Source organism: Trachypithecus francoisi, unplaced genomic scaffold, assembly GCF_009764315.1.
Source record: "Trachypithecus francoisi isolate TF-2019V2 unplaced genomic scaffold, Tfra_2.0 Contig01440, whole genome shotgun sequence".
NCBI classification, from domain to species: domain Eukaryota; kingdom Metazoa; phylum Chordata; class Mammalia; order Primates; family Cercopithecidae; genus Trachypithecus; species Trachypithecus francoisi.
In genome coordinates, this window is record NW_022681431.1 from 9,272,910 (window position 1) to 9,288,493 (window position 15,584).

General features: G+C 57.0%; 1 protein-coding gene across 6 annotated transcripts in view; it reads right to left on the reverse strand.

Moving 5' to 3' along the window:
- The window catches only part of GFRA2 (GDNF family receptor alpha 2), a 169,691-nt gene that overhangs the window by 88,307 nt on the left and 65,800 nt on the right, over window positions 1–15,584 (reverse strand). For 2 of the 6 annotated variants that reach the window (XM_033227212.1, XM_033227203.1), the window contains one exon: window positions 5,648–5,962. In XM_033227212.1, coding sequence (XP_033083103.1) covers window positions 5,648–5,789 — 142 coding nt within the window. In that variant the 5' untranslated portion in view covers window positions 5,790–5,962. Of the gene's footprint in view, window positions 1–5,647; window positions 7,624–11,172; window positions 11,906–15,584 lie in introns of those variants that run through there. The other 4 variants (XM_033227221.1, XM_033227193.1, XM_033227230.1 and 1 more) reach the window with 4 other exon arrangements.

Here is a 15,584-nt window from a genome sequence, read left to right on the forward strand (position 1 = left end):
CCAAATGACAAGGAGGAGGCACATTCCCCGCATAAGGAATAGCCTCCATCTTTCAAGTCACCTCCTAAGAGCATCCCTCATGCCCTGCAACACCCAGGACACACAGCAGGTGCCCAGCTGGAATCTGCTGACAGCCTCATCCAAACGAAGACGTTTTTTTCTTTTTTTTTTTTTTTGAGACAGAGTCTCACTCTGTCACCCAGGCTGGAGTGCAGTGGCATGATCTCAGCTCACTGCAACTCCCATCTCCTGGGTTCAAGCGATCCTCCCACCTCAGCCTTCTGAGTAGCTGGGATTACAGGTGCCTGCCACCATGCCCAGCTAAATTTTGTATTTTTAGTAGAGATGGGGTTTCACCATGTTGGCCAGGCTGGTCTCGAACTCCTGACCTCAAGCGATCCGTGCTCCTCAGCCTCAGTGCTGGGATTATAGGCCACGGGCCTAGGTAGAGCTAGGCCAGTCTGATTAATGGCGTAGGGGTGGCAGGGTGGGAACAGCCTCTTCCGGAACTGGTTTGGAGGGGCCCAGCCTCTTTAAGTCAACTTGTGTAGCCTGTTTCTGCCGCGGAATTCACCAGTGAGAAATCCTGAGGCATGAGCCACTGAAACCAGAGCCAGAATGTCAGATTCTGGGAATGGAAGAAGCCCTTGCTCTTCATCTTCAGACCAAAAGACCCTGAATTTCAGTGTCACCTTTGCAGAGGGCACGAAACCTGGTCTCAAAGTTCCCATGCAGCCAACAGTGACAGTCCCCTGTGTAAATAATGGTGGTGGTAATGGAGGAAATGGTGGCAGTGGAGGAAAACGGGGCCCAAGCCATGGGATCTCTGCCCCCGGCAGTGAAAAGGGACCTGGATAAGGAGTTGGGGCACTTGGGACCCACTCTGGGTCCTGTCATGAGCTTGCTGTGTGCCCTGGGAGGCTATCTCACCCATCCATGCCTCAGTTTCCCTGCCAGATGGTAGTGGGGAGCCTGAATCCTCTGCAGTTCAGACTCTAGGAGCTCAGCAGCCATGTCTTGAGGTCACATTCCTACCCCAGCCCACTCTCCATTCTCCCCACTCCCACCACAGGCTCTTCGCACCTGCTGTGCACCTCGACTGCATACTGAGAGCTAAGTCCCACAGAGCGGAAGAAGGCGGAGCAGAGCCCCATGGTAAATCACGCCCACCAGCAGGGGCCAAGGAGAGGCTGAGAATCAGAAGGAAAATTCAAGCCTACACACATTGCTCCTCTCAGCGATTCTTGCCCTCTCCGCAGTCCCAGGCCTGCACCAGGTTATTACATGTTATCAAGGAACAGGGAGGAAGGACTCGCAGTCCCCCTCAGGGAGACTGCTCAACAGGCCATGGATGCTTACCTCTCAGGTAGACCCCGCCACTCACAAGAACACTACCTGGAGGCCTCCTGGCTTCCCCTGGTCAGCCCTGGGCAGAAACTACCTCTGGGCTCCCAAGACCCAGGAGAAGGTGGAATTCCCCTCCGGGGAAAAGATGCATTCTTCTATGGAAGGAAAAAAGTAAGAGTGTATTTTCTAGGCAGGGCCCAGAGGAAAGGTCTCCCGACCTGCCTGCTGGCCAGCACGGGGAACACAGTTCCTACAGTGCTGTTACCTTCTGAAGCACACGGTCGGTGTTTAACCGATGGTTGTTGAATAAATGAATTAATAAACCATCTCAAGACTTAGAACCAGGCGGGACGCAGAGGCTTATGCCTATAATCCCAACACTTTTGGAGGCCAAAATGGGAAGATTGCTTGAGGCCAGCAGTTCGAGGACAGCCTGGCAATATAGCAAGACCCCACCTCTATAAAAAATAAATTAGCCAAGCGTGGTGGCACGTGCCTGTAGTCCTAGCTTCTCGGGAGGCTGAGGTAGGAGGGTCACTCGAGCCCAGAAACTTGAGGCTGCAGTGAGCTATGACCTTGCCACTGTACTCCAACCCGGGTGATAGAGCAAGACTCTGTCTCATTAAAAAATAAATAAAAAGACTCAAGGCCAGGCACAGTTGCCCACGCTTATCATCCCAGCACTTTGGTAGGCCGAGACACAAGGATTGCTTGAGCTCCAGAGTTCAAGATCAGTCTGAGCAACATAGTAAGACCTCATCTCTGCTTTTAAAAAAAAAAAAAAAGCCAGTCATGGCAGCAGGCTCCAGTGGTCCCAGCTACACGGCAGGCTGAAGTGAGAGAATCATTTGAGCCCAGGAGATGGAGGCTGCAGTGAGCTGTGATCATGCCACTGCACTCTAGCCTAGGCGACAGAGTGAGACCCTGTCTCAAAAAAACAAGATTTGGAACCAGAGAAATCATCTGCAGTCAGGCACTCCCAGTCAAGCGGCCTTGAAAACCACACAGCAGTGTGCAGCTAAATGCACACAGCATCATGCTTATTTCCCTTGGATCCCATCGGCACAGTCCTCCTGTGGCCTGATGCAGTGATAAAGAGGGAGCCAGTGAGATGGGAAGGGCTGTTGGTGCTAAAAGGCCCAAGTGCTCAACCCGGCTGTTCTGGCTGAAAGTTCTGCCCTGTCCCCTCCCCTGTCCAACTCTGCAGCCCACCCAAACCTGCTGCCCAGTCTCCCTTGGGTGGAAACCGAAGGCTGCCAGAAAGAAGACAAGAAACAAACTACTCAGCTCAGGCATCGAGAACTTTAATTCTTTGTACGCTACAGAGTCCGGCTCTGGGTGAAGACAGCGCCTTATCTCCTGAAGAATAGAGTGCAGTACGCTCAGGACAGTATTGCTCCCTTTGCTCATGCTAGTTCTAGAAATCCAGGTTGCTAGGGAGAAGGCACCGCCTGATTCATGAGGAATACTTTGCTATTAATGATGGTAGTAATTATACGCATTTCTTATTCCTATATTTAGAACATATTCGAGCCATCTCTGACTGGTCAAGGATCCCTGTCTATTTGGCTTCACACCTGCAGCCACTTCCTCCCTCCCTCCCAGCACCTAGAGGGAGCATTGGCTCCCCTGTTCTAAGGCTTATCCCCTGGCCCACTGTGTGCCCTGGACCCAGCCCCTCCCCTTCCCAAGGGCATCATTCCACAGAAGACCCTTCTGTCTTCTTCATGGCAACATCGCCATCACTACTGTCCGACCTTAGATTTTAAACTGCTCAATCCTCTCCCATCTTTTTTTTTTTTTAAGCATCCTTTGTTCTCTCCTCTTTACACTATAATTCCAGAAAGAGTCATCTGCATTCATCATTCCCAATCCCCCTGATCCCGTCTGCTCCCTAACCAGGCTCCTCCCTCCAGCAGGAGGGCCCAGGGAAAAGGTCTCCTGCCCCATACGATGGCTGGCATGGGGAGCATGGCTCCTCCAGTGTGTCACCCTCTGAGGCACACAGTAGGTACCTAAGAATCTAAGAGCCTCAGCCTCAGCTTACCCTAAGCATCCAACCCTGTTGAGGGTCCTCTCTTCTGGGATGAGCCTCCCTTTGTTTTCCTGCTGCTCCTCCCACCTCTCCCCAGCATCTTCTCAGCTCCCTGCAGGCTCCCTTCCCCAAATCCTTAAATGCCATGGTCCCCGGGGTTGGTCCCCAGGGTCTGTTACCGCCCTCCTCTCACTGTGGTCCTACCCACCCCTCTGGCCCTGGTTTCCACCTGCAGGCTCATGTCCACTCCTCAGTCTCGCTCAGACCCACTTCCTCCCTCAACTCCAGACCTGCATGTCTGCAGGGTGTGGTCAACAAGGCACGGGCCCCAAAATAGATTCCCCATCCCCCTGCCCTCCTCTCTGCACTCAAAGACTGGACTGATTCTTCTTAGGCCTCCATCACCTGCTCAGCTGCCTAAGACAGGACACTGGGTGCCCTCCTTGACTCCTCTCTCCCCTCAACTTCTCCTCTCCCGTCGGTCACCAAGACCTGTGGATTCTCTCTTCTAAATAGCTCTCAGAGGGCTGGGGGGCAGTGACTCATACCTGTAAGCCTGGAACTTTGGGAAATCAAAGTGGGAGTACTGCTTGAGCCCAGGAGTTTGAGATAAGCCTGTGCAACATAACGAGACCCCATCTCTACAAAAAAAATACTTAAAAATTAGCTGGGTGTGGTAGCTCACACGTGTAATCCCAACACTTAGGGAGGCTGAGGCGGGCAGATGACTTGAGCCCAGGAGTTTGGGACCAGCCTGGGCAACATAGTGAGACCCCAATAAAAATAACAAATGCATAAATAAATAGCTCTTAGACCCATTTCTCCTTCCTTGCCATTGTCCTGGTTCTGCCACAGCTGTTCCTGGCCTGTATCACAGCAGCAGCTTCTGGACAGTCCTCTAATCTACTCTCTCTACTGGTACCACAGAAACATTTTGCTGAAGCACAGATCTCATCATCGCCCTTAAAACCCTTCAGGGATCCTTCCCTCTGCCCCTAATTCTCCTCCCCACTTCCACCACCACCCGCCACACACCACCTGCCACCCACTACCATTCTAGGCCACTTGCAGCTCTGTAAACAGGTTCGGTTCTCACACTGGGCCTTTCCATGCTGTTCCCTCCACCTCCCACACTCTTCCTGCCTCCCTTCACCTATGTTCCATTTCGTGACTCTGACTCACTCTTCAGCCTCAGCTTGAAGCCTGCCTCTTCCAGGAAGATGCTTTAGATTTCACAGCAAGGGCGTGGACGCCCCCTCCAAGCTGCTACCATCACACCCTGTGTCTTCCCTCTCACAGCACTTAAGCCATCAAATGAGAGAAGCCCTCTTATTTATCCACACCCCACCCAGACTCAGCTCCAGGAGGCCAGAGGCTGCACCAGTTTACCCTCAACTGTTCCTACAACACCTAGAACGTAGCAGACAATACGTTCTCAATAAACATGCGTTCAATTAATAAACTGGTTACAGTGACTCACCTCCTAAACAGATGCAAATCCTCCACACCCAGGTCTGGAGGGGAAGGGGATGTGAGAGTGTGTTATTGGCGGAGGGATTATAGGTTCTACTTTTGTGACTCTGGGCAGGTTTGCCAAAGGATGTGGGGCCTGCTGCCTGCACACTGCCCCAAGCCCTGTAGAAGGTGACAGGCCAGCCATGGGGTACAGAAGCCACATGAAGGGCTGGTGTCCTGGAAGCAGGGAGGCAAGAGCCAGAAGGGCAGAGTAGGGGCAGCCAGCTCTGGGATCAGCCCCAGGGCAGGACAGCAGCCGGGGCAGGGCAGCAGTTGTGACAGCTGAAGTGGCTGGTTTCTCTGCCTGCACCCAGCCTGCCCCTTCTCTTTCCTGGTTCTCACTTATCCATCTCTGCCTGGTCACTCTTACCCTCACCTTCTCTTGGAACCACTTCACACTGTCCTTGCTTGAATCACGTGGTCTTGTTCCTCCCCAACCCCTGCCCACCTCCCCCACCCCATTCACCCCGCTTCCTCCATCCTGTGCTCTCCTCCTCCCACCACCTCCCTCTCTCCTCTCCAGCTGTCCCTTCTGCCCCCTCTTTGTCTCTCCTGGCCTTTTCTGACAATGCCACCCTCCTTGGTGGGGCGGCGACTTCTCTGCATTCTAGGTTCCCCTAGCAGGTAGACATAGACAGCTGGCCACTTCACCCCATCACCTAGTCCTCCCTCCTGAACCCCTGGCCTGCCGCACGTGCTCTCAGCCTGTGCCACACCCCCTCCCCTTGGGCCAGCTCCGCTCAGGCTTACCCTCGGTCAGCCCCAGGTGGATGCTCCAGTAGATCTGCAGGCACTGCAGCTCCTTCTTCATGCCCCGCTTGCAGCGGCAGTCGTAGAGTGGGCTTTCCTGCAAAACCTCCAGGGCCGCCTGGCACTCCTTGTTGGCCAGCATGGTGTTGCGGTCGCGGCCTGCCAGGCACTGCCGCAGCGTGCGGTAGCGGGAGCTGCAGTTGGACTCGGCGGCACACAGCTCATTGGCCCGGACACAGTCCACTGGGGGGCGCCAGCCGTGGAGCTCGGGGCCCTGCAGGGAGGAAGGGCTGGCCAAAGAGCGGAGGGTCTCGTCTGGGTGGTGGGGAGGGAAGACAAGCATGAATGACGGCCGCCACAATCTCCCACCCAAGATAGAGGCCTTGGGCCCTGCTGGGAACGTCACACCCATTTCACACCAAAGCACACCAAGGCGACTCTGTGGGCAGCCCTCTTCACACCCGAGGGAGAACTCAGGCGTCATCCTCCCCTGGATGGACGAGCAAGTTTTCTCCGTTTGCACTCCATTCCTCCTCAGCAGCGGCCCTGGGCCTAGGAGCACGGCACAATAAAGCCAGGAAGATCCTGGCTCAAGACCACGGTCTAAGACGTCAGGAGCCCAGATGAGAATGTCACAGCCTCAGCAGAGAGCTGGGGACTGCACGGCTGGCTGGAGGCTGCACAGCTTGCTGGGGACTGCAGGGAGTGGGGAAGATCTCACTTTCATACCACCCAGGCCTCCTATAAACCCCAATAAACCTCCAGCCAGAGGCCCACCCATGGCGCTGCACTAGGCCTTGGAAGCAGTGCCAAGTAATTTCGTTGTCATAGCCTGTTAGGACCTTATAGACACCATGGAGTCCAACCCCACATTTTACCCTAGGGAAACTGAGGCCCGAAGAAGGGTGATGACAAATAAAGGTCACACACAGCGATGGAAACGCCCCCTCAGATTCCCAGTGTACTCACTCTCTCACTCTGACTCTAAGACAAGACAGGGAGAGATGAGCCTAACTCTGCCGTTCCCGCAAGCCCAAGAAAGAGGCGTAGCGCCGCTACCCCTTTCCCGCCTCACCCCTCCACACCTTCCAGTACAACTTCACACCAGATGGAGACCTGAACCCTCGCCGTCCGCGAGACGAGTTCCACCCCGGACCCCTCCAATAGAAAATGCTTTTGTCAAGCCTGGGGAGCATCCATGCCCCATGCGCACCCTGCTCTCTCCTCCCCACTCTAGCTCTGCTTGTGCCTGGCTGTATCTTGCGCTTCTCTTGCTAACAGTCTCCCAAGAGGTCTGTTTCTTCATCACCTTTTACCTCTTATCTTTGAATGGCCTTGTTTTTCCTCTTTTTTCTTTCCTCTCCACCCTCCTGTGAAACCCCCTTCCCCTCTGTCTCTTATTTTGTTCTTCCTTCCAAAAGCCAAATAATTGCAAAAGGGAAAAGCTCCCCTCCTCGGACCCCAGCCTTGCAAATGGAACCTTGCTCCTCCACCAATGTGCAACCCCCTATCAGGCCACCTTCCCATCTTGGCCCCAGTGTCCACACCTACAGTGCCTCAGGAGGGAGGGGACAAGGAAGAAGACATAAACGGCAGGATAGGCTTGCCTGATCCTTTCAAAGCCAAGCTCCTAAAATGGTTTCCTCCAGACACAGACATGGTCTTCCCAGCCCCCCTGTCCTCTGCTAAGCCCCTAACTCCAGATCCTGCCCCCAGGAAAAGCACGCACCAGGGCCCAGAGCCATGACTGCTCTTTCCTGGACCCAAAGAGTAATTTGGGAGGCCTCCTCGACTTCATCTAGCTCTAGAACATAATAAAATCCTAGGCTAGATGTCCCCTCCTCAATACCGCAGAATCCCCCATCCCTACCCAGAAAAGCCGCTCTCAGGCCTTCCCCTGGGAGGCCCTGCTCAGGGGGGGCGCTACCGCAGGGAGACAGCGACACCTAGGGGCAGCGCGCTGCACAGCGGGCCTTCACTCCCGAGAGCCCCCAGGGAACAGGAATCCATCCACTCCCTGCAGGACCAGGCGGGCGGGAGACCCACTTCCAGGAGGCAACAGAGAAGAGCAGTAGGGGTGGGCCTGGGGTACAGAAGGCTTCTTCCGGGCCCAGAGCAAAAAACGTGCCCTTCTCCCACTGACCAGACCTCTGCCCCAAAAGAGGAAGGCTGATGGATGCGGCCAGGCTGAGACAAGACCAGAGAAGAAATCAGCGCGGACTTTGAGGTCGGGCAAAGGCTGGAGAGGTGTCCTCCACACAAGCTGAGGCAGCATCTTTCTTTCCCGGCTTCAGCAGATTCCTACCTCCCTGAGCAGGACCCGGGTACAGCTGGGCCCCCAAGAGCAGATGAGTTGACACGGCCCCGCCTGCACCTGCGGCCCCCAACCAGCCTGCGGAAGCCTCTGGAACAGCACAGCCCTGGGCCCTCCACCGACTTCACCCCCTGCCTCCCCATAGGCTAATGCCCTCCCACCTTGACTGAAACGAAGACTGCACTGTCATAGGGGGCCTGGGCATGGAACTTCCTGGCTTCCTTAGCCTTCTGGAGGCACAGAATTCACAGCGTGCTTAAAGGTCAGATTAGCCCAGGGGATTCAGGCCACAAGGACTTTTACTTTGCTTGTCCTGCAGTTGAGGCCTAGAGCCCCACAGGATGATCCTTACACAATCTTAGGGAGGCTCCCATGCCAAGAGAGGGCTTCCCCCATCCTGCCACCTGGCGCGTGTGACCAGGCAAGGGACGCACTCTGCGAAGGGCCAGGGCATCCATTCACCCAACCATCCTTGACTCTTCTAGTTCATTCCATGACCCCCAGAACAAATCAAGCCTAGCCAGAGAAAGGAATCCCTACAGCATGCAGCATGCAGCCTTTAGCTAAGAATCCTAAGAGAGTGAAGGGCAGGGGGTATCCTGGTGATGTTTCCAAATCCTAAATTAGAAGAAAACTTTGATCCAACAAGACACGGGGGTAGAGGGGGGTGGAGAAGCAACACAGAGCTACAACTGCCCTACTGCATCCAACATCCCACCAGTTAGAACATGTGCTAGAAAGCCAGTCGGAAGTGGTCCCCTGGCCAGCCCAACACCCATGCCCGAGTCACTTTCCCCATCTCCTTCTCTCCCTGGGTCAGCACTTGAGGTCAAGACACTAGGCAAGAAAGGCCTCTCTCTCTCTCCACCATGGGTTATCCAGCTCCGACCTCACTCAGAATCTCACTGTAGGGGCACACAAAAGGCCTCTGCCCCCAGCTGAAATTGACTACCAAGTCTCAAGCCCCAGCAAAACCTCCCCCCACCCTCCACCGACCCACTCAGTGGAATTTTCAACCAACTCCCTGCCAGGAAAAGGGCCCCAGGGCTGAAGTTTCCTAAACACCAACCCATCCCTTCCTTTCCACTGGCCTAACCCAGAGCCTTTCAATATCTGTGGTCACTCCACTCAGCCCAGCTTTGGAAGGGGACTTCTCCGGGAAAGGAAACTGAAGGGCTGTGACCCAAGGGGATGCTGAGCCTGCTGCTCTTCTGCTCTCACCCCCACCTCTCAACACTCAGCCTCCAGGGTTGCAGACATTGGGATGGGCCTCTCTGATCATCCCCCAAGCACACGCATACACACCCACTTCTGAGAAGGAGAAAGGTGGACTCCTCAGCCTGCCTGGCTGAAGAAAGCCTGCCTGCAATGACCAGGGGCCCACACTGCTCTTCTCCAGCCCCCGACCCCAGATGGTACCCACACCTGGGAGCCCTGCCCATCCTGGGGTGTGCAGCTCAGCAGTAGACAATCGGGCTGCTTTGCCTGAAATACAATTTTTTTTCCCCTTGGCCCTGATCATGCTTAGACCCAGAAGGCTGGGTTTTCAAGCCAGCGGTGGAAGAAAAGGTCAGATTTTATAGTAGCCCCTTCAGAACGAGAGTCCACTTGCCAGGGTTGTCAGAAAGGGCTTCGGGATCACAGCCGGCCCAGAGCACCTTCCAGCTTCCTCGATGAGCCCCTCCCACCCCAGACAAAAGCTGCCTCTGGCTGAGGGAGGCAGGACCTCTAAGGCCACACACCAGAGCAGGGCCTTGCCCCGTTGGAGACTCGCACCTGGCAGGAAGCATAGGGGACAGGCAGAGAGTCCAGAGCCTGTGTGGACACCCAATGACTCCGGTCCCTTATCCTAGTCTGGTGGGCACTTCTTCGACCACACACATCCTCCTGTAACCACCTCCTACCTCCCCACTCAGGGCCTTCCCGGATCCCCTGCTGCAGGAGGGAGAGGGTGCGATCATGACCCTGGCTGGGCAGCCTGCTTTAACACTGGCTACACAGCAAGCCAAGGTGGTAGAACTGCACCCTCACTGAAGCAGACGTGTGCTCCTTACAAACACACACACACAGACACACACACACGCAGTAGTTACCCAGCTCCCTCTATGGGAGCATCTACTCCCTCGCAGCAGCCCTGCCTGGGACCTCGGTGGTGCACAGCCTTGCAAACGCCCGCCTTTCCTCACCTCCCTCCGGAGATTCCTCACCTCCCTCCTTCTCTAGACCCATTTCCCAAGCAGCTGAGAGTTCACCTAGCTTAAGCTAAGGTAGCGAGGGGCTGGGAATTCTGTGTGGAAAAGAAACTGCGTGGGGCTCGGGGCGCCAGGCAGCCCCTCCTCCCTGTCCTGGAGGCGGGGTCGGGAGGGGGGGCTCTTACAAAAGGAGCAGTGGTCTTTGTTAAGACCCGTTTTTCCTCCCTCGCCTCCCACCCTCTTCAATGGAGGAAGCAAACTTTGGCCTCCCTCCGGTCTCTTCCCACCAGTCACGGGGGTCCGCGGCCCCCAGAGGTGGAGGAGGGAAGGCCGGGAACGGCTGCTCACAACCCTCCGCTCCCGCCTACCCATCTGGCTCGGGACTGGGTAGGGAGAAACTTGAAAAGTGTTCCAGGGAGTGGAGCCGCCGGTTAGGGGCTCAGGGCTTGGGGACGCGGGCTGCATTTGCCAGGCGCGGCTGGCAGGTGGGGAGTGACTGCCAGCGCTCCCCCCGCCCCCTGCGATGTCCAAGCAGTAGCCGCCCGAGAAACCCGCGCCCTCCACCACGACCGACTCAGGGAGCAGACCAGGAAAGGCGGACCCGGCAGGACTGTTCTTTCCACGCCTCGGAGCCTCTCCCTCCCTCCCTCCTTGCAGATCAAGAGTTCGATATTTTTTTTCCTTAAGTTGCCGCAATTCGAACCCATTATTTCGGGGGAGATGAGCGCTATACTGGCATGTGAGCGAGCGCGGGTGTGTGTGTGTGTGCGGGTCTGCGGGGCCGGTTCGGATGTTGAGTCTCCCTCCCGACCCCCCCACGTCGCCAGCCAGCCGCGGCTCCGGTCCCTCGTCCGCGTCCCCGCTGCCCGGCCCCGCTCGGTTCGCCAGCGCCGGGCCCGGCTCGCTCCACGGCGCGCTCTCCCCGCCGGCCTCCCGCCAGCCCCCCGCCGGCGCTCCGCTCGCCCCCCGCCTCCCCGGCTTCTCGCCTCTCCCTGAGCTCGCCGCCCGCAGGTACTCACCTAGAAAGAAGAAGAGGCAGAAGGCGTTTGCCAAGATCATGTTAAATAAATCCCACCGTTTTTTGTCTTTCTCCCTTGGGTAAAAACAAATAATAATAACAACAATAATAGTCAAGCAGTGGTAATCAGCCCCAAATCCAATGCGGAGATCCCAGCTAGTCCACCCGATGAAGATCCCGAGTCCTGCGATTCTCGCCTCTGGCTGGAGGGGGTGGGGTGAGAGGAGGGCGGTGGGCTGCCTCTCGACGCCCCCCTTGCCCGCTACAATCAAATATACGCGTATCTGTGTATCGGCTTTCTAAGCCAAGAGCCCGGTCCTGGGGTCAGCCCTCCCTTCCAATCGTCCGGGAAGGCGTGAGTCCCCGCGGGTCCAATTCCCCTGCGCTTCCCAGGAGGGCTTGGTGAGGTGGGGAGAGAGGCGATTTGCGAGTAAAGGGCTGGAAGGAAGCGGCGAGGGAGGGGGTCGGAATAAAATGCAAATAGGAATGAAATCCACCGACGGGTGTCAGCGCCCAGGAACAATCCAGTCGGAGCTTCGAGGACGAGAGACTGGAGTCGCTTCTTTCGCACCAAGACGAAGACAAGATTCAAAAAAAATCTCCCGCTAACCCTTGCTCGGCTCACTTTTTTCTAATGGAATTCCAGTGACCGTGTGTCTCTGCGTGCGTGTGTCTTTCTCTCTCCCTCTCTCCTCTCCCTCGCTCGCTCTTTGCTCTCGCTCTCTCCAGCTCTCCCTAGCTCTCCTCTCTCCCTCCCCCTTCTCCCACTCTCCCTGCTCCTCCCTCCGCCCGCCCCCTTCCCCCTTCGCGGCTCCCTCGCCTCGGCTCTCGAGCCCGCGCCCCTCTCCTCCGCCCCGGGCTCGGCGCTCAGGCTCCCAGGCGGCTGGCGGCGCGGGGCGCGGGAGCGCGGCGGAGCGGCGATGCTCTGCAGCGGCGGCGACGACACGGCGGTGGCGGTGGCGGTGGCGGAGGCGCCGGGAATCGCGGGCAGAGAGGAGAGCCCAGCCGCCGGCTCCCTCGGCTCAATCGCCCGCCCTTCCTGGGACTGACCTGCTGCCTTGGCTGGAAACTGACTGACTCCCCCTGCTACGGCTCGGGCTCGAACCCACCCAAGCGTCGGCACCCTCCTCCTCCTCACCGCGCAGCGCTCCCCACCCTGGGGACGGGCTGCGCCCTCCAACCCCCACTGCCCCCGCCCCCGCCCCCGCCCCCTGCGCCGCCGGGTCTGGGAAGCCTGGGGAGCTGAGCTGAGGCTGGAGGGCGCGGAGTCCGTGGCGCCCGAGCCATCCGGGGGCGCGGGGGGCAGGGCGCTAGAAAAATCCTAGCCTGGTGGCCGGGGTCTGACGGGGGGCTCCACCCTCCGTAGGCTGAGGCGTCCCTGCGCCCGGGAGCCGAGGCCGACAGAGCGTCTCCCCAATGGTGCCGGGGAAAGGAAGTATACCCTCCGGCGCCGGCCCCGCGCGCCCCCGACCCCAGTGCAGCCTGCCGGCCCCGGCCTACCCCGCGCGCACATACACGTGTGCTCTCCGCGCGGACCTCGGGAACTTTGCCCTCACGCCCGCGGCGCGCTCGCCTCCCGCCCGCTCCGGCCTCCACCCCTTCGAGACGCCCCTTCCCCCCCAGTCGTTCTCCTCTCCCCGGGCTCGGAAAGAAGCCTGCTGCGCCGGGGCGCCCTGACCACCTCCTCGGAGGCCAGCGAACCTGCCCGAGTCGCCCCAGAGGGATCGGGCAGAGGCTTGCACCCCACCCCGGCAGGAGCGCCCGGAGACCGACCCGGGCCGGGGCTCCGCGGCCTGTTGGGCTCCGAGGAGCTCGTCCCAAGGCAGCTCCCGGCTCCCGAGGCTCCAGGGTGGAGTGTTTCCTCCCCGCTTAGCCGGGAAGGGGGCGATTGATCGATCTGTCGGTGGGCCGGGCTCACCGGCGTGTTTTAGTCACAGAATTTACAATAAACGTCCAGAAGGATCAAAAAGGAAGCGTCTAGCTGGGAAAGGGCTGGAGGAGAGGTACGGCTGCGGTCACGTTCCGGTGAGAGCGGGAGAGACGCGGGCCCGCGGTCGCGCGAGGGCTCACACCCACGCAGCCGGGCACCCGGGATGCCGGGGAGCTATCAGGCATCCCCCGGCCTTGGCGCCACGTTCCTCGCGCGCAGCTCGGCTCGCACACGCGGTGTACTGGGGTGGGGTACGCGCAGCGCCTCGGAAACTTTTCGTGCTGCCCAAAACTGAATCTGGGCTGCACGTAAGATGAATTAAGTAGTACCGGTTAAGATGCATTCTTAAATAACAAGACTCTGGAATCCAGTAAATGCTAGAAATCGACTTGGACGAGAAGGGATGGGTCACTCACAAAACCAGCAGCCTTAGCTATTGGGAAAGCTAGAGGGAGCAACTTCCATCTTGCGGATTTGGGCGGGAAGGCGGCTGCTCCTGGCCTTGGAAGCACAGAGAGCGGGTCTCCTGTGAACGCCGCTTTCCTGTGGTCCGTCCTGGGGCATCGACTTTCCTCCCTCCATCTTCTCCAGCCATCCAGTGGTGCCTGCTTAGAGCCTAGGCCCTAGCTGGGTAGTGGCGAGTCTGGGACAGAGGGCTTAGGGATTGGAGTTGTGGAAAGCCACCTTTAGGCCTGCTCTCCCTGTCATTCCTCCAAGCCTCTCCTGTTCTGGGAAGTGACTTCGCATCTGACCAGGTCTCTTGGCTTTTTTTCCAAAAATTGGGGAGTGTAAGGAACTGGCTTTGGATAAGTGTAGGTTAAAAGATAAAACTTGACAGGAATTACACTGCCAGGCAGTCTGGGCCTGGAGGCCCGAGGCTGGGAGCCTGGCCTAAGTGAATGTTCTCCCCACTCCCCCCTCCCTGACTTCCAGGGTCTTCTGGTTGTCCAAATATTCCCCACCACCACCCGTTTCGGAATCTCACGCAGGCTTTCCCTCTTCCAAGGACCCTGCTCCAAACTCCAGAATTTCTGCTCAGCATATCCCTCTCCCCTTCCCCACACACACACACACAAAAAAAAAAGAATTTCACTTTCTTTTAACCTCATTTGAGCATAATGAGGGAAACTCGCTGAATCATATATGGTAGTTCTCCCCTCCCACCTATCCAGAAAATGAGAAAGCAGCAATGAAGCCCTGGGGATGGCTCTGAGTTCCCATTCGGGAGTAGGAGAGAGGATTCCAGTAGCAGGAGGTAAGTGACCCTTCTAGGACCCAAGATCACCCAGCCATCCCAAAGACAGTAGAGAACACCAATGAGTCACCACCAGCATTCAGCTCGTGTGGCTACAGGGCGCTCTGACCTTGGACCCTCTCTTACCTACTGCCTATACAAACATATCCCATGACACCCCACCCTCTGCCCACCCCAACACTCAACCCAAGCTGCTCTTCAAAATAGCATCTTCCCGTATGTCCAGAGCATCTGCCGTGAGGAAGGACCCCCCTTGTGCCAGGATCTACAGAGGAAACACAGTTGGACACGTACTATACCACCTTATAGATAAGAGGACTTCTGAACCTCAGTCATCTCATCTATAAAATGGGGATTAAAAAAGATAATAAACCAACCTCGTAGAAATTAGATGAGATACTATACAAAGTGGCTAGTACAATGCCTTGCCCATATAAAGTTGTTTACTGGTTTACTCTGGGTTCTACAAGAAGAATTAAGGACCTGTGACAAGGCAATAAAACCTAAGGGGCAAATGAGAGCAGAAATAAAAAGCTATGGGGGTTCAAGGGCAACAGAGACTACTGAGCAGATGTCGCAAGAGGTAGTCACAGGGAAAGGCGAAGTCTCTAGCAGGTAGGAAGCAAGCCCTAGGCCCACCAACACACTTCCACACACTCCATAGTGCCTGAGGCCTTTTACAGCCTTCCTGGCTCATTCCAGTGCTCCTGAGCTCACTGGCAGCTGAGCCTCCTGCTCACAGCCCCTCCCCATCACAGATCCCAGAGTCCGAATCTGCAGAGGAGGGAAAGGGAACACCGAAACCTTCCATTCCTTCCCTTTCTCTTATCTGTCTAGTCCTCTCTGTTTATGGAGTGGGTTCTCTGGACAGCAGGAGAGGGAAGAAGGACCAGCAGAGGGGAGGGCGTTGCAGCTCCACCCCAACACACATACACATGCGCACCCAGGCCTGGGCCACACTGATCACTGACCACAGTCTCATTCCTTTGTGAAGGGAAGAAGGCTGAGGGTTCCCTGACCCATGAGATAAAAATCGACCAGCAGTCAAAAGAAGGTGTCTCACATCCAGCTCAGACTGTCAGGAGCCACAGAACTGGCAAGGTGGAAGCGTCCTCGTCTATGGGACAGAGCCTGATCCAGGGCACCCCACAATCAATCCATCAGCACAGACTTATTGAATGCCTTCTCTGGCCCCAGCACAGTGACAAAGGCTCTGGGGAATACAGCA